Source organism: Pseudorca crassidens, chromosome 19, assembly GCF_039906515.1.
Source record: "Pseudorca crassidens isolate mPseCra1 chromosome 19, mPseCra1.hap1, whole genome shotgun sequence".
Lineage (NCBI taxonomy): Eukaryota > Metazoa > Chordata > Mammalia > Artiodactyla > Delphinidae > Pseudorca > Pseudorca crassidens.
The window spans coordinates 47,500,534-47,518,125 of NC_090314.1; the positions used below are offsets into that span (position 1 = coordinate 47,500,534).

A 17,592-nucleotide genomic window follows, 5' to 3' on the forward strand; every position below is an offset into this window, starting at 1 on the left:
CCAGCCACCCAGAACATTATTTTTCAAAAAGCATATATCTCTGAAGTGAATTATCTGTGGCCAGTAGGAACCTTTGCGGTATGGAAAAAGACGTTTGTGTTCAGCTGTAGTGTGAAAAACATAAAGAAAATACATTGCTGTAGCCTAATTCAATATACTTTCTTTGCTGACTACTCTTCAATAAGAAGTGTGGGTTTTACACCCCTTCAGCTCAAAAATTCTGTGATTTCTCATGACACAAGGAAATGATAGTGGGTACGTTCAGTGGCCCGAAGGCGATTTTAGACTCAAGGTAAAGAGCTCTTCTACACCTGGCTTTGGAAAAGACTGTCTTACCTGTCTTGTGGTTCAGAAATCCAGTTTCACACAGTTCACACACTTTGGTTAATGAAGGTGTTGAGGCTGTGTCTGGACCTGGATTAGCAATTCCTGCACATGCCTATCTTTAGCGGCCTCCTTCCTTTCCCTTGTTAGTTTGCTGATGCCTGTCTTGGGGAGAGAGCACCAGGGTCAGTTTTTCTTTTGCCAGCACAAGGGAGAGCAGGCTCATGACATCCCTTCACCAGGAGGTTTTAGTAGCATCAATACAATGTCTTAAACTCACTTAAACTTGCTACATATAGTAAGTCTTTGCTTTGGGCTAAGTCTTTCTAATAGACAAAGCTAATTTGCTTCAGGAAACATTTGCCATGGTGAGATATAAACTTTATTGCATCTCTTTCCAAAGGGAAGCCACCAAGGGAAGATGCCACCCTCGAGTTAGGTCATTTTACTACCTATAATGACATATTACTGGGGTGTTTATAAGTTGCCTGCATTAAATAAGTTTGGAAAAGGGCCCCAGCTGAGGTCAATTTATCATGAATTCAATGAAGCTTAGGTTTCAGGGCTCCTCACTTGCATAGCTCCCTTGCAAGGTCTTGAGAGGGGTCCTGGCGATTTTTGTATTCATAACTTTGCATGTTTTTATTAGATATGATTTCCCAAAGTAGATGAGGTTCAGGCCCCACAAAACCTTGATTCATCACTGGGTTTCAGGTAATTATAAGACAGTGGGTTTCTTGAATGACGCCTCGATGTTATTGACAAGCATAAGGTGAAGTAGTTAGCAGTGTGGTAGTCTATTTTAAATCTGAAATCTACCTCAAAGATGAGCCAAGAGCTTATTAATTAATAAAGTACCACTCTTTGAATGGTGGTAGTAATCATATCTCTTTCAGATAAAATCAGGAATGAAATATATTATGGAAAACCAGCAGTGGTTGATAATCCTAAATGTTAAGTATACTTTTTTTTTCTGACTTTAAAGTGTTTCTCCTTCATTCACCTATGCAGGTGCAGACTGATGGCTTATTTTTAAAAATTCTTTTAGTCACTTCATTGGTTCTAACAATACAAGCTCCATGATTTTAGGAACTGAAGAACTCTACAATGTGGAAAGTCGATGTAACTTAACCAGTCAGAGCACATTCACATGCTGGCTTGTCTGTGGTACATCAATATTGTACCAAGAACATAAGCCCTAAGAGAGAATAAGAGGAAAATCAAAGCCTTATCCCTATTGAATTATTTACCCCATTGTTGAGAATATCAATGAGGGAGGTGAGGCCACACTATGAAGGCAAATTGAGCTGCGGACACAGAGCCGCCCTAATGCTCCCCCATTCAGCTAGCATTGTTTCCTTTAGATAGCTATGTACACACCAAAGCTTACACACTTCAGGGTGCTGTCATCACTATTTGCTATGTACTAGAATCCTGGCTGTTTCTCAGATTTACAAAGGCATAAACATTAAAACAAAAATAACTTGGGTCTGCCCTTTGGGGTGATTCAGGATGGCTGTTTTATTTGTAATACTTCAAAATTTTGAGATTGTCACACCTAGCAAGTAGTATACTTTTCTTCTCCCAACTGCATCTTATTCTTCCCACCTGTAGTATTTTCTCCCATGCTATATGTTTTCTCACTTTCTTGATAGTGTCCTTGGAAGCACAACGTTTTTAATTTTTATGGAGTCCAACTCATCTATTTTTCCTTTGGTTGTTTCTGCTTCTGGTGTCATATCTAACAACTGTTGTCTAATGCAAGGTCATAAAGATTTACTCCTGTGTTTTCTTCTAGGAGTTTTATAGCCTTAGCTCTTACATTTGGATATTTGATCCATTTGGAGTTAATTTTCATATACGGTGTGAAGTGTAGGAGTCCAGCTTCATTATTTTGTGTGTGGATGTACAGCTGTCCCAGCATCATTTGAAAAGACTGTTCTTTCCACATTGAATTGTTTTGGCACCCTTGCTGAAAATCAACAGACCATAAATAGGAGGGTTTATTTCTATACTGTCACTTCTGTTCCATTGATTTACATGTCTGTTCTTATTCCAGTACCACACTGTGATTGCAGTAGCTTTGAACTGAGTTTTGAAACCAGGATGTGTGAGTGCTCCCACTTTGTACTTTACCAGCACTGTTTTGGTTTATTCTGTTTCCTTAAATTGCTATATGAATTTTAGAATTAGCTTGGCAATTTCTGGAAAGAAGTCAGCTGGGATTTTGATAGGAATTGCAATGGAACCATAGGTCGATTTGGGAAGTAGTGAAATTTTAATAAGATTATCTTCCAGTCCATGAATCCAGCATGTCTTTATATTTAGATCTTCTTCAATTTCTTTCAACAGTTTTGTACTTTTCACTGTGAATCTTGCACTTACTTGGTTAAATTTTTCCATAAGCATTTTATTTGTTTTGATGCTGTTACACGTGGAATTGTTTTCTTAATTTCATTTTTGGATTACTCATTGCTGGTGTGTAGAAATAATATTGATCTTATATCCTACAACCTTGCTGAACTCATTTATTAATGCTAACAGTTATCTTCCTAGATTCCCAGGAATATGTCTTGTGGTCTTCCAGTTTCCCAGGAATACATTGGAACATTTCAAAGTCTCTGTGGACATCTTATTCCTCAGCTTTTCTTTTTAAGCTTTTCGGTTGGGCTGTTTTTTGCCCCCAACTGTTATCCATTGCCTCATGCAGCCGCCATGTTAAAATATTTGCTTGAAAATGTTTTCCAGAAATGCCACCTGAGGAGAGTCTTTTCTCACTAGACAGCTCTGAGTCAGCTCAATGGCAAGCCTTTCAAGTGAGGTCTTCCAGGGGACCACCAGACATGTAAAACAATGACAGTTCTTTGGGGTTGAGGCTTTGAAGGCCCTCCCAGTCCATGCTGCTCCTTCTGGTACCAGGGATGTGGGCTGTTTTGCAAGGCTACCACTGGCATGGAGAGCAAAGTTCAAGGACAGGTTAAAGCAACACAGATCTCATTGTTCTTACAGAAGTTAATTTGTTTTCCTTGAATAAATTGCTCCCCAATTTGCTTCAAGCCTGTTGGTTAAATTTCCAGAGTTCAGAAAAAGTTGATTCTGACCATTTTTGCCAGTTTTGTTGTTGTAGTTATTGTTATTGTTGCTTCTATGGAGGGATGAATTTTCAGATGTCCTTCCTCCATCATTTTTACTGATTTTCCTGCAATATTTTTTAAAAATCTCTAAAGTCTCAATGACCATAGGCTACTTAAATATTTATCATGGGAGATGATTAAGGAAAAAATAAATTAAAAGAGAAATAAATAAATAAAAGAGAAAATATAATTCTTATAGAGGCTTTCCCAGATGGGTAGATAAAGTTTGAAAAGTTATTTCTATATTTAGTGCTCTCAAAATTAAGGTTAAAGTAACAGATGTTTTAACCCCCCCACCCTTTTTTTTTCATTCAGGTTAAACACAGGCTTTAGAGTCAGAACTGAGTTCGAATTCCAGCTCTGCTTCCTGCTAGCTTGATGACTTAGGACAAGTTATAGAACTTCTCCGTGCCTCAATTTCCTCATTTGTACAATGGGGTAATATATCTATCACACAAGGTTACTGTGAGGATTAAATGTTAAATGCTGATCACAGATGCCTGACAACCCAAAAGATATTAGTTTTGATAATTATCTTTCAATATTCTGCAAAAATACGCCAATAATTCTTGAGTACAGTTAACCTAAAGTCATATATTCTTTTCTCTCTTCCTGTTTCTTTTGGGGTTTTTTTTCCCCTTATTTGTTTTAAAGAACTAATGAAAAGAAAGAAATAACTAAGAAGAAAATCTATTCTAGCATTTTGGAATAAAATTTTGTTCCCCAAAATTTATTTGTTTATTTTATAGATATATATACAAAATGTTTTTTATTTATTCAGCCAACATTTATTAAATACCTAGTAAATATTAGGCACTATGTCAGGCACAGGTATAATAATGACAATAAAGTGTGGTCCCTGCTCTCAAGTTGCTGACATTCTAGGAGACTGACAAGTAAACAGGTGATTACATACACAGTAACAAAGGCTATGATACAAGAATACACATGGGACTATGTGATGGGAGTATGGCTTTCACCAGTTCCTCTTGGATTTATCTCTTCTTTGGCTCCAGAACCAAGGAATTAGCCCTATTTTTGTCTTTAGCTGGGTAGTGTAAATCATGAAATTTTAAAAAATTGGTAGAGATGAAAGACAAACACCTTGAATTATGGAGGACACTAGAAATAGTACTTTTTTACAGAGCAAGGGCTTCCTATCAGCATAGTCACTTCGAGGGTTTTTAACCTGAAGAGTCCTTTGGCATATTTTTTCTTTGCTAGCCACTTTTTTTCTATTTTATTGTTTGTTTGTTTGTTTCTCTTCTCCACTTTATCATCTAGAGACCTGGGTAGTTCCCAGTGAAAGAGTGTTTTACAGATTCTAAGGGTGATTTATACGTAAAGGCAGAAAATGACTTTTTTTTTTAACCTTCCAGTTCCATACCAAAAAAAAATGAATATAAGCTTTCATGGAAGTAATTGAAAATGCAGATAATTTTAATTCCATTCCATTTTTCAGAATTCTCAGTCATAATCCTTCGACAACAGTTGAAGATTCTCATCTTTTTAAATTGCCAGCATTAAAATATTTGTAAGTATTGTAACAGTTTCATGGCTCATGAAATAATTTCTGCTCTTTTTTACTTTCGTCAAAGATTGAGTACTTTGGCTAAAAAGTAATAATTTAGATTTTAACTGGGTTATTGAAAGTAAGTGTTATTGGCAAAGAAACGGATTAAGAAAGAATATATTTGGGTAAGACAGCCAGCAGAGAATGAGAACAGTGTTGAAGAACACATATAGATATGGAACATGTAGATGCATGTAGGAATATTATTTATCCCAGAAAGAAAAAAGGAATAAGGGATACATTATTTTTTTTAAAAAAGAGTGATCAAAAGAGGTAGATGCAAATGAAAATGAGAAGTAAGGATAATAAAAAATGATTGTACTGTTCAGCACCAAGGTCATTAATTTGATGATGCAAATTTAAATTTCTTCAATAAGAGCTCTTTGGAATTATCATCTATGGCAAGTAAGAAGCCAGAATTGAAGTAATCACATGTTAAGTATCTTTTTAAGTTTAGAACTTTTGTCTTTGGGTTTTCTATCACGCATGTTTGGGCTTCTCCTTCAGAGACATGGGAACAACACAAGTGTCACTTACAACAGTTGAAAGCATCCTCATGATGACCCTTGAATTGGAAAAACTGTAAGTTGATTTTCCTTACGTTTATTTTCACTCAATTGTTTTTTTAGGTTTACTATTTTCTTAAGTCAGGTTTATTTATATATAATTTTCATTTAACAAAATTCACTATTTTTAAATATACAGTGTGATGTGTTTTGACAAACGTATAGTTCTGTAGCCACCACCACATCTGAAGTAAAGAAAACGTCTGCACTCCCAAAAGACCCCTCGTGTCCCTCTGTAGTCAATCCATACTCCTCCCACTACCAGTCCCTGGCAACCACCAATCTGATTTTTATCCGTATAATGTTGCCTTTTCCAGAATACCTTATAAATGAAATCATGTGGTATGTAGCCTTTGTTTTTGGCTTCTTTCACTTAGCCAGTCTCTTTGGAGATTCATCTGTTTTGTTGCCCCTGTCAGTAGTTCATTCCTTTTTATTGCTGAGCAGTATTCTAGTTGACTGGATATACAATTTGTTTACGGATTCATCGTTTGATGAACATTTGAGTTTTTTCTCGTTTTTTGCCATTATGAACAAAGCCCCTGAAAACAGTCACATGAGTGTCTGAACATATGTTTTGTGCGAGCATATGTTTTCATTTCTTTGGGGTAGCTTCATCATATGCTAAGTGCATATTTAACTTTTTAAGAAACTGCTCAACTGTTTTCTAAAGTGCCTGTGCCAGTTTGCTTCCCCACGGGCAGTCTATGAGAGTTGCGGTTGCTCCACATCTTCACCTGATCCTTATATTTGTTTTTAAGAATACTTTAGCCTTTCTAGTAGGTGTGTAGTTGCACCTCGTGGTTTTTGCCACATTTTGCATTTCTGTAATAGCTGATGATGTTGAGTGTCTATTCATGTGCAAATATCTTTTTAAATGAAGTGTCTGTTCAAATCCATTTTTCATTGGATACTGATATTGTGTTTTAAGAGTGCTTTATATAAAAAGCAGTGGAAAAAGTCCTTTCTCTCAGATATGTGTTTAGTAAATATCTTCTCACAGATTGTGACTTTTCTTCATTGTATTAAAGTGTCTCTGAAGACCAGAAGTTTTAAATTTTTGATGAACTCTAATTTAGCAATTTTTCTTTTTTTTCATATTTATTTATTTATTTTGTTGTGTGGGTCTTCGTGGCGGCTCATGGGCTTCTTAGTTGTGGCATGCGAACTCTTAGTTGTGGCATGCATGTGGGATCTACTTCCCTGACCAGGGATCGAACCCGGGCCCCCTGCATTGGGAACTCGGAGTCTTAACCACAAGGGAATCCCTTAGCAATTTTTCTTAGATGGTTTGTGCTTTTTTGTGTCTTACCTAAGAAGTCTTTGTCTGAGACCCCATTGTTTAACCCAAAATCACAAACATTTTCTCCTCTGTTTTCTTCCAGAAGTTGTATAGTTACATTTAGGTCTATGATTCATTTTGAGTTAATTTTCATATATGTTGTGAGAGAAGGTTCAAGTTTCATTTTTTTGCAGTTTCAAAAACTATTTCTGTAGGACCCTATTGTGACAGTTTATTACACAACTCACTGCACCTTAAACTGTGCCATCCCCCCACCAATATGGGAAGCTAATAGAAACCTTCTGTTATGCCAAGGCTAGTTGAGGGGATTGCATGAGATTAGTATGCGGAAAGTGCCCTGCATTTAGCAGTCTGTTCCAACCGTCTTTGTCAGGTCAGCTGACAAATGACCGTCTTCACCATGCCGTCACACATTGGTCACTGCTGTAGCCTCATCTTCCTCAGCTCCCCAAAGCATCTGCCACAATTGCGATCCCTGTCTTGTCAGCTAGATGCCCTCCTCTCTGGATATTAAAAATTATTTCCCTATGTAACTATAATACTGTTAACACACAGTATTTAAGAAATTGAATTCCTACACAATAATATTACCTAATAAATAGTTGCTATTCAAATTTCCTCAATTGTCTCTCTTATATAATATCGTTTCTTTTAACAGCTTTTTGAGGTCCAATTGACATACAGTAATCTTTGTTCACCCACACACATACATACGCACCATGAAGACATCACCAAAATCAAAATGTCCATCACCTCAGAAAGTTTCTTAATGTCTCTTTGTAATTCTTCCTTCCCATCTTTCCTCGCCCTTCCCAGTTGCCATGCAACCATTGATCTGCTTTCTGTCTGCATTTTCTAGAATTTTATGTAAATGGAATCATACAGGGTATACTTTTTTCTAACTGGCTTCTAACTCAGCATGATTATTTTAATCTTCATCCATATTGTTCAATATATCAGTAATTCATTTCTGTTTATTGCTGAATAGTATTCCATTATATGGATGTACCACAATTTATCTACTCACCAATGATGGACATTTGAGTTGTTTCAGTCTTTGTCTATTACAGATAAAGTTGCAATATAATAGTTGTACACAGTATAATAGTTGTGTACAAGTCTTTGTGTGGATGTGTACTTCCATTTCTCTTGGGTAAATACCTGCAAGTAGAATGGCTGGATCATTGGTAAGTGTATGTTTAAGTTTTTTAAAAATACCTATTTTCCATAGTGGTTTGATCATTTTCATCTCTACCAGCAGTATATGAGAGTTGCATCTTCTTCACGTTGCGGCCAACACTTGCTATGCTTAGTATTTTTAATTTTAGATAGTTTAATAGGTGTGTAGTTGTATCTCACTGTAGCATCCCTAATGATTAATCATGTCAAACATCTTTTCATATGCTTATTTTCCATCCATATATCTTTGAATCTCTTATCTAAGTATAAGAGATTGCTAAGTATTTTCTCCCATTCTGTGACTCATCTTTTCATTCTCTCAGGAGTGTCTTATGCAGGGCAGAAATTCTTAATTTTGATGGTGTCTAATTTATCTATATTTTTCTTTTATGGATTATGCTTTTGGTGTTGTATCTAAGAAATCTTGCTGAACTCACGGTCATAAAATTTTTCACCTGCTTTCTTCTAGAAGTTTTATAGTTTTATGTTTTACATTTAGATCTTTGAACCAATTTGAGTTCATTTCTGTATATGGTTTGGATGGAACTTCTTTCTGTTTTTTTTTTTTGCAGCTGGATATTCAATTGCTCCAGCATCATTTGTTGCAAAGACTATCGTTTCTCCACTTAAATGCCTTTGAACCTGAAAGTCAGTTGTCCACATCTCTCTCCTTCTGAACTTTCTATTCTGTTCCTTTGATCTTTTTCTCTGTCCTTACACTACTATCACAGTGTCTTGAAGGTGTAGCTTCATAAGCCTTGAAATCAGTTACTGTTAATTCTCCAACTCTGTTCTTTTTCAAAGTTGTTTTAGTTATTCTAAATCTTATTTCCATATGAATTTTAGAATTAGCTTGTCAATTTCTATAGAAAAGCCTACTGGGATTTTGATCTATAAATCGATTCGGGGAGAATTGATGTCTCAACAATACTGAATCTTCTGATCCATGAATACTTTATATCTCTCCATTTATTTAGGTCTTCCTTAATTTCTCCCAGCAATATTTTACAGTTTTCAGTGTGTAAGTCTTTTACATCTTTTGTCAGATTTATTCTAAGTATTTTATCTGTTTGATCCTATTATAAGTAGTGTTTTAAAACTTTGATCTCTGATTGTTTGTTGAGATAAATTAATCTTTTTGTATGTTGATCTCGTATCCTGCAAACTTGATAAACTCATTTATTAGTTCCAGTAGCATTTTTGTAGATTCTGTCAGGTTTTCTACATAATCATGTTATCTGTAAATAAAGATAGATTTACTTCTTCCTTTCCATTCTGAATATCTCTTTTCTTTTTGTTGCTCTATTGCACTGGCTAGAACCTTCAGTGCAATGTCAAATAGAAGTAATGAGAACAGACATCCTTGCCTTTGTCCTGATCCTGGAGAGAAAGTACTTTGTCCTTCACCATTAAATATGATGTTAGGTATTTTGTAGAAGTCATTTATCAAGTTGAGGAAGTCTCCTTCCATTCCTAGTCTACTGAGGGCTGTGTTTTTCTTTAATCAGGAATGGATGTTAGATTCTCTCATTCTTTTCCTCCATCTATTGCAATGACTATGTGATTTTTCCCTTTTTTTCTTTTCTTAATTTGTTTATTTATTTTTGGCCGCATTGGGTCTTCATTGTTGCACACAGGCTTTCTCTAGTTGTGGCGAGCCGGGACTACTCTTCATTGCAGTATGCAGGCTTCTCATTGCGGTGGCTTCTCTTGTTGCAGAGCACGGGCTCTATGGTCACGGGTTTCACTAGTTGCGGCACATGGTCTCAGTAGTTGTGGCTCACAGGCTCTAGAGTGCAGACTCAGTAGTTGTGGTTCACGGGCCTAGTTGCTCCGTGGCATGTGGGATCCTCCCAGACCAGGGCTCGAACCTGTGTCCCCTTCATTAGCAGGCAGATTCTCAACCACTCTGCCACCAGGGAAGCACTTAAGTATTTTTTTTAATGTATTTTTTTGCTGCGTTGTGTCTTTGCTGCTTTGCCTGGGGTTTCTCCAGTTGTGGCTAGCAGAGGCTACTCTTTGTTGTGGTGCACCGGCTACTCATTGGATGGCTTCTGTTGTTGCAGAGCACAGGCTCTAGGTGCATGGGCTTCAGTAGTTGTGGCACACAGGCTCTAGAGTGCAGGCTCAGTAGTTGTGGCATACGGGCTTAGTTGCTCCACGGCATGTGGGATCTTCCTGGACCAGGGATCGAACCCGTGTCACCTGCATTGACAAGCAGATTTTTAACCAATGAACCACCAGGGAACTCCCAATTCCAGTATTTTTAATCTTTTTTGTAGATCATTATTCCAATCTGGTGTCATTTTCCTTCTACTTAAAAATACTTCTTTTAACATTTCTTATAGGGAAAGTCTATTAGTAATGAATTCTTTCAGCTTTTGTATGTCTGAGATAGTCTTTATTTTGCTTTTGTTTTGACAGATCTGGGTATAGAATTCTAGGTTGATAGAATTCAATTCACTACTTTAAAGATGTTATTCCACTGAGTTCTCGTTTACATTGTTTCCAACAAGAATTCTGCTGTCATTGTTATCTTTGTTCCTCTGTATGTAGTGTATAGTTTTTTCCTCTGGCTGCTTTTAAATTTTTCCCTTTATTGCTGGTTTTGAGCAATTTGATTACTTTTTGTGCCTTGGTGTAGTTTAGTCCATGTTTCTTATGCTTAAAGTTTATTGATCTTCTTGACTTTGTGGGTTTACAGTGTTTACCAGTTTGGAAACATTTTGGCAATTATTTCTTCAATGTATTTCTCCTCTCCTTCATGGACTCTAAGTACACATGGAATAGGCCACTTGAAGTTGTTGCACAACTCACTGATGCTCTATTCATTTTTGTTGTTGTTTTGTTTTGTTACTCTTTTTGTTTAATCTTGGATAGTTTCTATTACTATGGTTTAATGTTCACTGACCCTGTCTTCTGCGGTGTCTCTTCTGCCATTAACCTCGTTCAATGTCTTTTTCATTTAGACATTGTTTTTAATCTCTAGAAGCTCAGTTTGGGTCTGTTTTGCATTTTCCATGCCTCTACTTAAGATTTTCAGTATTTAGTCTGGGTTTTTTTTTTTTTTTTTTTTTTTTTTTTGCGGTACATGGGCCTCTCACTGTTGTGGCCTCTCCCATTGCGGAGCACAGGCTCTGAACGCGCAGGCTCAGTGGCCATGTCGCACGGGCCAAACCGCTCCGCGGCATGTGGGATCTTCCCGGACTGGGGCACGAACCCGTGTCCCGTGCATCGGCAGGCGGACTCTCAACCCCTGCGCCACCAGGGAAGCCCTAGTCCGGGTTTTTTAACATATGAAATAGTTATAATAACTTTTCTTCGTGTATAATAACTTTTTAAATATTCTTTTCTGCCAGTTCTAACATCTGCATAGATTATGGGTTAGTTTTGATTGGTTGCCTTTTCTCCTCAGTATGGGTCATATTTTCCTAATTCTTTGCATGTTTGGCAATTTTTCATATGATAACAGATGTTGTGAGTTTAGTTTATTGTGTGCTATATATATTTATATTCCTGTAAAATCCTTGGGCTTTGCTTTTGTGAAATTAAGTTACTCAAAACAGTTTTATTCTTTTAAGTCTAGCTGTTAAGATTCGTTGGGTAGGAGTCCACGTAGCCTTTAGTCTGGAGCTCATTATTTGCAACTACTGAGACAAGTCCTTTCTGAGTATCATGAGGTTTTCCAGTCTGACTTGTAGGAACAGGTACTATTCCTACAACCCTGTGTGATATCCAGTTATTCTTCTTATTAATCCTTTCTTGTGGTTCTTTTCCTGGCATCAGGTAATTCCTCACACAAATGTACTGACCAATACTGTGTTGAATTCTCAAGAGATCCCTCTGCATATCCCCAGAGTTCGTTGTCTGTGCACTTCTTTTCTCTCTCATACTCTGCTTTGTGAACTCTAGTTACCTTGGTTTTCCCAGACTCTCAGCTCCATTTCCTCAGTCAGGGAGTCCACCAGTCTCAGCCTGGACATCTCTTCCCCATACCATGACCTGGAAACTCTCTCAGAGAAGTAAGTTAGGGCTATTATAGGTATCACTTCATTTATTTTCCATCTCCTAGGGATCACTGAACTGTATTGCCTGAGGTGCAGTTTCTTGAAAACTGTTGTTTCATATGTTCTGCCTGATGCTTTCATTGTTTCAGGTGGGAGGTTAAATTGGTCCTTGTTACTTCATCTTGGCCAGTAGCCAATAACATTCTTTAAGTCTGTTTTATTTTCATACAGGGTCCAGTTAAAGATTAGTCATTGCATGTCATATCTTTGTTTCCTTTAATCTAGAATATTTCCCTACTATTTTTTTTTTGGGTCTTTTATGACATTGGCATTTTTGAAGAGTCTAAGCCAGTTGTCTTGTAAATTGCCCCACAGTCTGGATTTGTCTGTTTCCTCATTTGATTCAAAGTAAATATTTTGGGGAAGAATACTATATAGGTGATGTATTCTTCATACTTCATCACTTCAGGTGGCCCAGTGCTAAGTCTGATCCCTTGATTAAGGTGGTTTCTTCCATATCTCTCCATTGTGAAGTTATTTTTCCCCTTGGTAATTGATAAATAATATGAGGTCCCATACTTTGGGATCAGTGCAGATCCTACTTTCAAACAACTCTTCACCCAACTGTGCATCAATGATAAGCCTTGTCTGAATCGATTATTACATTGATAGTTGTAAAATGACACTTTCCTGATCTATCATTCCTTTTGCATTTATTAGCTGACATGATTCTATAAAGAAGAGCTCCGCCACTTTTCATTTTGAGTATCATTATGAACTCATGTGCTTTTTTTCTGAATTAACTATGTTATACCTTATAATGATCATGTTATTCTTTGGAATGTTCCATTTGTCCAGATTTGGCCAATGCGATCTCTATTATTGTTTAACCACATGATGCTTTTTTATTACCAGAATAATTTCTAATATATTACTACTGACATATAGGAACTGAGAAAGGGACTCCAGAAGGTGAGGTCTTATTCAGACTCTTCTTAGAAGTCTGCCTTCTTCCTGTGTACTCTCAACCCAAAGTGAGGCTTTGGAGTTGGTACGAGATACTTCTGAATTAAATTACAGATCAATGTCCCCCAATTCTAATCCCTATTCCCTTTTTTCTAGGCATACCATACCTACTGCCATCCTAATCCTTCTGTTGGGCACCTCTCTCCTCCACTATATTTATTTACAACAGTCAAGAGCAGCAATTGGCCAACCGGCCCCTATCCTGTTCTCCAGCCCATGAGCCCCAAGAACTCCTTTTTGCACTGGTCTGTGGGGGCCTTGGACTCCCCCTTCTACCTACTCAAGTAACTGTTTTATCACAACTTTAATGACCAGTGTTTCCATTTATAGGATCTTACCTAGCCGTATGGGCTGCTGCTTCTGCCAATTTAAAGATAGTATTGAGGTTGCCTGTAAGACAGTCAAGCTGCGTTGTGACAGTGAATGCCTGACAGACGTGACACCTTGTGGTGAGTCTCAATGGCGGGATAATAAATTGTTAATTTAATTTTTTAATGTTTATTTTTAATCAATGATGATAAATTTTAAAATTAGTGGTGTAATTGCATTGTTTTAATTCATTCATTCAGAGTTCCAGCTCCCTAAGATTCTAAGAGCTACCCCCTTGCTAAAAATCAGATGCTTGGTTACATTATTAAGCTATATAACTGATGCATACATAATGGAACAAGATAAAGGAATGGAAGGGGGAAGGGAATTAACATTAATGGCCACTTTTCCTATGCTGTGCTCTCTGCAAATGAGAACTTATTCACATAGTGAATCACTTGGAATCATGCAGCCCGGGTCCTGTGCTGGCTGAGGCAGGAGGTGGCTAGGTTTGGTGCTGGGCTGAGCTGGAGGGAGCCGAGCGGCACACAGCTGACCCGCAGCGGGGTCAGGAGAGGCCAGGGCCTGAGGAGGGCCGTCTTTGGCAATGGCTGCTCTCGCATGTTCTTCTTTACCCTGTCTTTCTGGCACCTCCCTGCTAGTTATCCAAGGGTTGGGATCTTTTTTTAAAGAAAAAAAAACAACCCAATGGGAATTTCCACCAGCTTGAAATGGTGGAGAAGCCCCTACCAAGACAGGGTACACATTTGTCATGAGTTTGAGAACCTGGAAGAAAAGTCAGGCCTTGGCTCCACAGTGGAGGGAGGCCCAGTGATGCAAGCATTCTCGCAACCCCAATGACCGTACGTGACGGGCCAGAGGTAGATGATCCTCTATGGGCAGGAGGTCGAGCATGTTGTAAATAACTGGTACTTGATGAACCAGGAGAGAGGGCACCAGGATGAATTGTTATTTGATTGAATGACCTACGCCCCTTGCGGATGGTATGTTTTCCAGTTCCCAGGGACGGATGATGCTGGGGAAGCAAGGGAGGGAAGCCCCTCTTCATCCTTCTACTCATCCTCCTTTGCCCACATTTCCCCTTGTGGAAGTACTGGCTGCATGAGGGATTCTAGTTTCAGCCCTGCTTCTTCTTGCAGGCCCTTGATATTGGTATATAAATATTCAACTATTTACATTTTAATTCCTTACCACATGGTTAGACTTGGTTATGAATTTATACATTTTAATATCAGAAAAATAAGTATTTTTACAGGCTATGCTGAGAAGCCAATATGAGAAGCCATTTTAAGAAGAAAATAACATTTGCAGGTGGCTTGAGGCAGAACAGGGCTCACTCTGTGGCAGTCTCGTGTGCTGTCTCACTTTCCTCACCCGCCTCTTCATCAATCCAATAGGCAGCCAGAAGCTTCTCTGCTGGGGCTTTGATGACTTCCCTGGGGTAAGAAGAGTAATGCCAAGGCTTTTAATTTTGAAAAGAACAATTATAATTTTCATTATTTCCTCATTTTAGATGAGAATTTTAAATTGTCCCCTATCATTTACCTTATAGAATATCTCATCCTCATCAGAAGACTCCCTGTCGTGTAGCTTTTGTGCCATGTTTTCCATGCATGTGGCGTTGAGGGGCCTATAGGTATCCTTAAGCCAAAGTGGCCGCCTTCTCCCGAAATCGCCCTCCTAGAACACAGAAAGGGAAGTATTAATTCTGCATCTCCCCTGCTTTCTCTGGCCACAGTACTTTACCCTCCTCAAATTTACCTGACTCTCACTTTCCCCTGAGCTTCTCTTACGCCGCAGAAATCTAAAAAAGCCCCTCGGAGGAAAACACACACAGTTAGTGTTACACGTCATTTTTCATCTCTCGCACAATGTGTTATCTCTGGTCTTATTAGGACTAAACGGGTACCTCAGTCCATAATCACAATGAGCAAAAATCACCACAGACCCGGGATCTTGAAATTCATTCCATGCACGCTGGCCTTCCAGAAGTTCTCTGTGTCTGTCCAAAGTGGACCCCCAGTGTCTCTGGGGAGACCACTTCACCACAGACCCGGGATCTTGAAATTCATTCCATGCACGCTGGCCTTCCAGAAGTTCTCTGTGTCTGTCCAAAGTGGACCCCCAGTGTCTCCGGGGAGACCACTGCATGTGGCTTAGCATGGAGTATAGGCAGGATTTTCAGCCCCGTTCACCTTTCCTGGCCCTTGGCCAAGTGCCCTCGTGCGGTGAAAACACTGCACGACGGCGCTGGGCAGAAACACGTTACTCTCTAGATGCGCTTCACACCAGTCCGCTTCGCACTTAGTCGCACATGCAGCATTTGCTGGGGGTGTGGGTGTGGGGAGAAGGTGCTTTTATTTTCCTGGCTGCCCTATCCTATAAGTTGAATCACACCAAGTAAACACGTGAACCCAACAAGCAAAGTTATCTATAGCTCTCTGACTTTCATACTGCAGGGTAGCACTGAGGTGTCAGTGAATTGTGAAATCGGTTTAAAGGCCATGACCAGCAGGGAAACACAAAATACTCTTTCTGAATACAAATAGAACAGAAAAAAAAATCTGAGTGCACAGTAAGTTTGTTTCAGAAACTACTTTTGTCCATATAGTATGTGTCTACTGAATTGTGACAGAAAACCTAGCTCACAAAACAAACAAACAAACAAACAAAAAAACCTAGCTCACAGCCCAAGCACAGTGTGATCAGTAGAGAAGTCCTCAGTGGACAGGGACCATCTTCTTTTTCATAATCACTAGCAGTATGACCATGGGGCAAGATATTTTCCCTTTCTTTTTCTCCAGTTCCTTATTCTAAAAGGATGAGACAAACTACAGTCTAAAGTTTCTCCCGGTTAAAATTCTATGAGGTTGGGATAAAGGGAATAGAGAGTAGGGGCCTGAAAAACAGTAGGATGAGAAGGGAAGTTTTCTTGCCACTTTACAGAAGGGGCTCATATGTTCTACCTTTCGTCAGCTTTGAGTGAGGCCAGCCCCTAAATCCCCAACCATGTGGCTCTCCCGACCCCAGAGCCTCCTAGAAGGCGTCTGGTCTGGCCTGATGCCTAGGAACCAGGCGTCAGGCCAGCAGGAACAGGTACAACCAAAACCCCTCCCCGTCCACCCTCTTTCCTTAAAGGCTAATGAAAGCAGATGAATCTGTGCCAGTCCTGTTCTAACTCAGCTTGGGCTGGGGAGCTAATTCTGCTGATTTCTAAATTAGGTTAAACCATTAGGGTAATTAAACATTCTTCCTGCCTTTGGTGAGGAAATTGAAATAGATGAGTTCTATGTTTTCCTCTAGTTGTAAAATTCTGCTTTCAGAGACCAATATTTACCTTCTGCTTCTTTTTTTATCCTCCTCATTTGCAATTCTATGAGAATAAATCTGTTTTGAAAGAAAACATGATCATGATTAGCCATTACAACTATTTCCAAATCCTTATTCATTCCTTTTTACTTTAAATCTTATCTACCCAGTGAGAATGATAACTTTTTTAAGGAAAGGAATTCTACCCTGTTTAAAATTCCTTTGACTCTTCCACAGTACCTAACTTAGGGTCTTGCATGCAGCCAGCGATATATTTCATTGACTGTTTTAGATAACGTTCAACAGATAATTCCTAATAAAAACTCTTAGAAGTAGGAAAAGAAAATAAAAGTATCTGGCAGAAACCTAAGCATTGTTTTAAAGTCAAGAACAAGAGTAGGATGCCCAATAATTACTGCTACTATTGATCATTGTGGAGGAGGTCTTAATCAGTACGATAAGAAAAACCAAGTATTGGAAATGAAGTATTGGAAAGCAAGAAACAAACGTATTTGCATATGAAACGAGGGACCTAAAAAGACCAAAAGAATCAACAGAAATTTTATTGGAAGTAACATGAGTAAGATAACTCCATACAAAATCAAGAGATCAACATATAAGCCTCAATAGCTTTCCCATATAACACAAATAACTAACGAAACAACAGAAGAAACATCCCATTTACTATATCCATAAAAATGCATAAAGTACCTAGGAATAAACTTAACCACAAATTTGTAAGACCTATGTGATGAAAATATTAAAACTTCTCAGAAGGACATGAAGAAGAAGTACTTACATGGCATGAGATACCATCCTCCTAGAATGTTGTAAAGAGGTC

At 38.4% G+C, this 17,592-nt stretch overlaps 1 protein-coding gene across 4 annotated transcripts in view; it reads right to left on the reverse strand.

The window, feature by feature from the left end:
* LOC137211954 (leucine-rich repeat-containing protein 37A3-like) overlaps positions 1-17,592 on the reverse strand; it is a 113,934-nt gene that overhangs the window by 6,053 nt on the left and 90,289 nt on the right. The window contains exons 6-8 of one of the 4 annotated variants that reach the window (XR_010937288.1): positions 16,780-16,829; positions 14,780-14,878; positions 337-489 (exon numbers count right to left, since the gene is read on the reverse strand). Coding sequence is in view for 2 of the 4 variants with exons in the window: in XM_067714747.1 (XP_067570848.1) it covers positions 14,828-14,878; positions 14,988-15,122 (186 nt within the window). In the remaining 2 variants the exon portion in view is untranslated. Of the gene's footprint in view, positions 1-217; positions 490-14,640; positions 14,879-14,987; positions 15,123-16,779; positions 16,830-17,592 lie in introns of those variants that run through there. The other 3 variants (XM_067714747.1, XM_067714752.1, XM_067714754.1) reach the window with 3 other exon arrangements.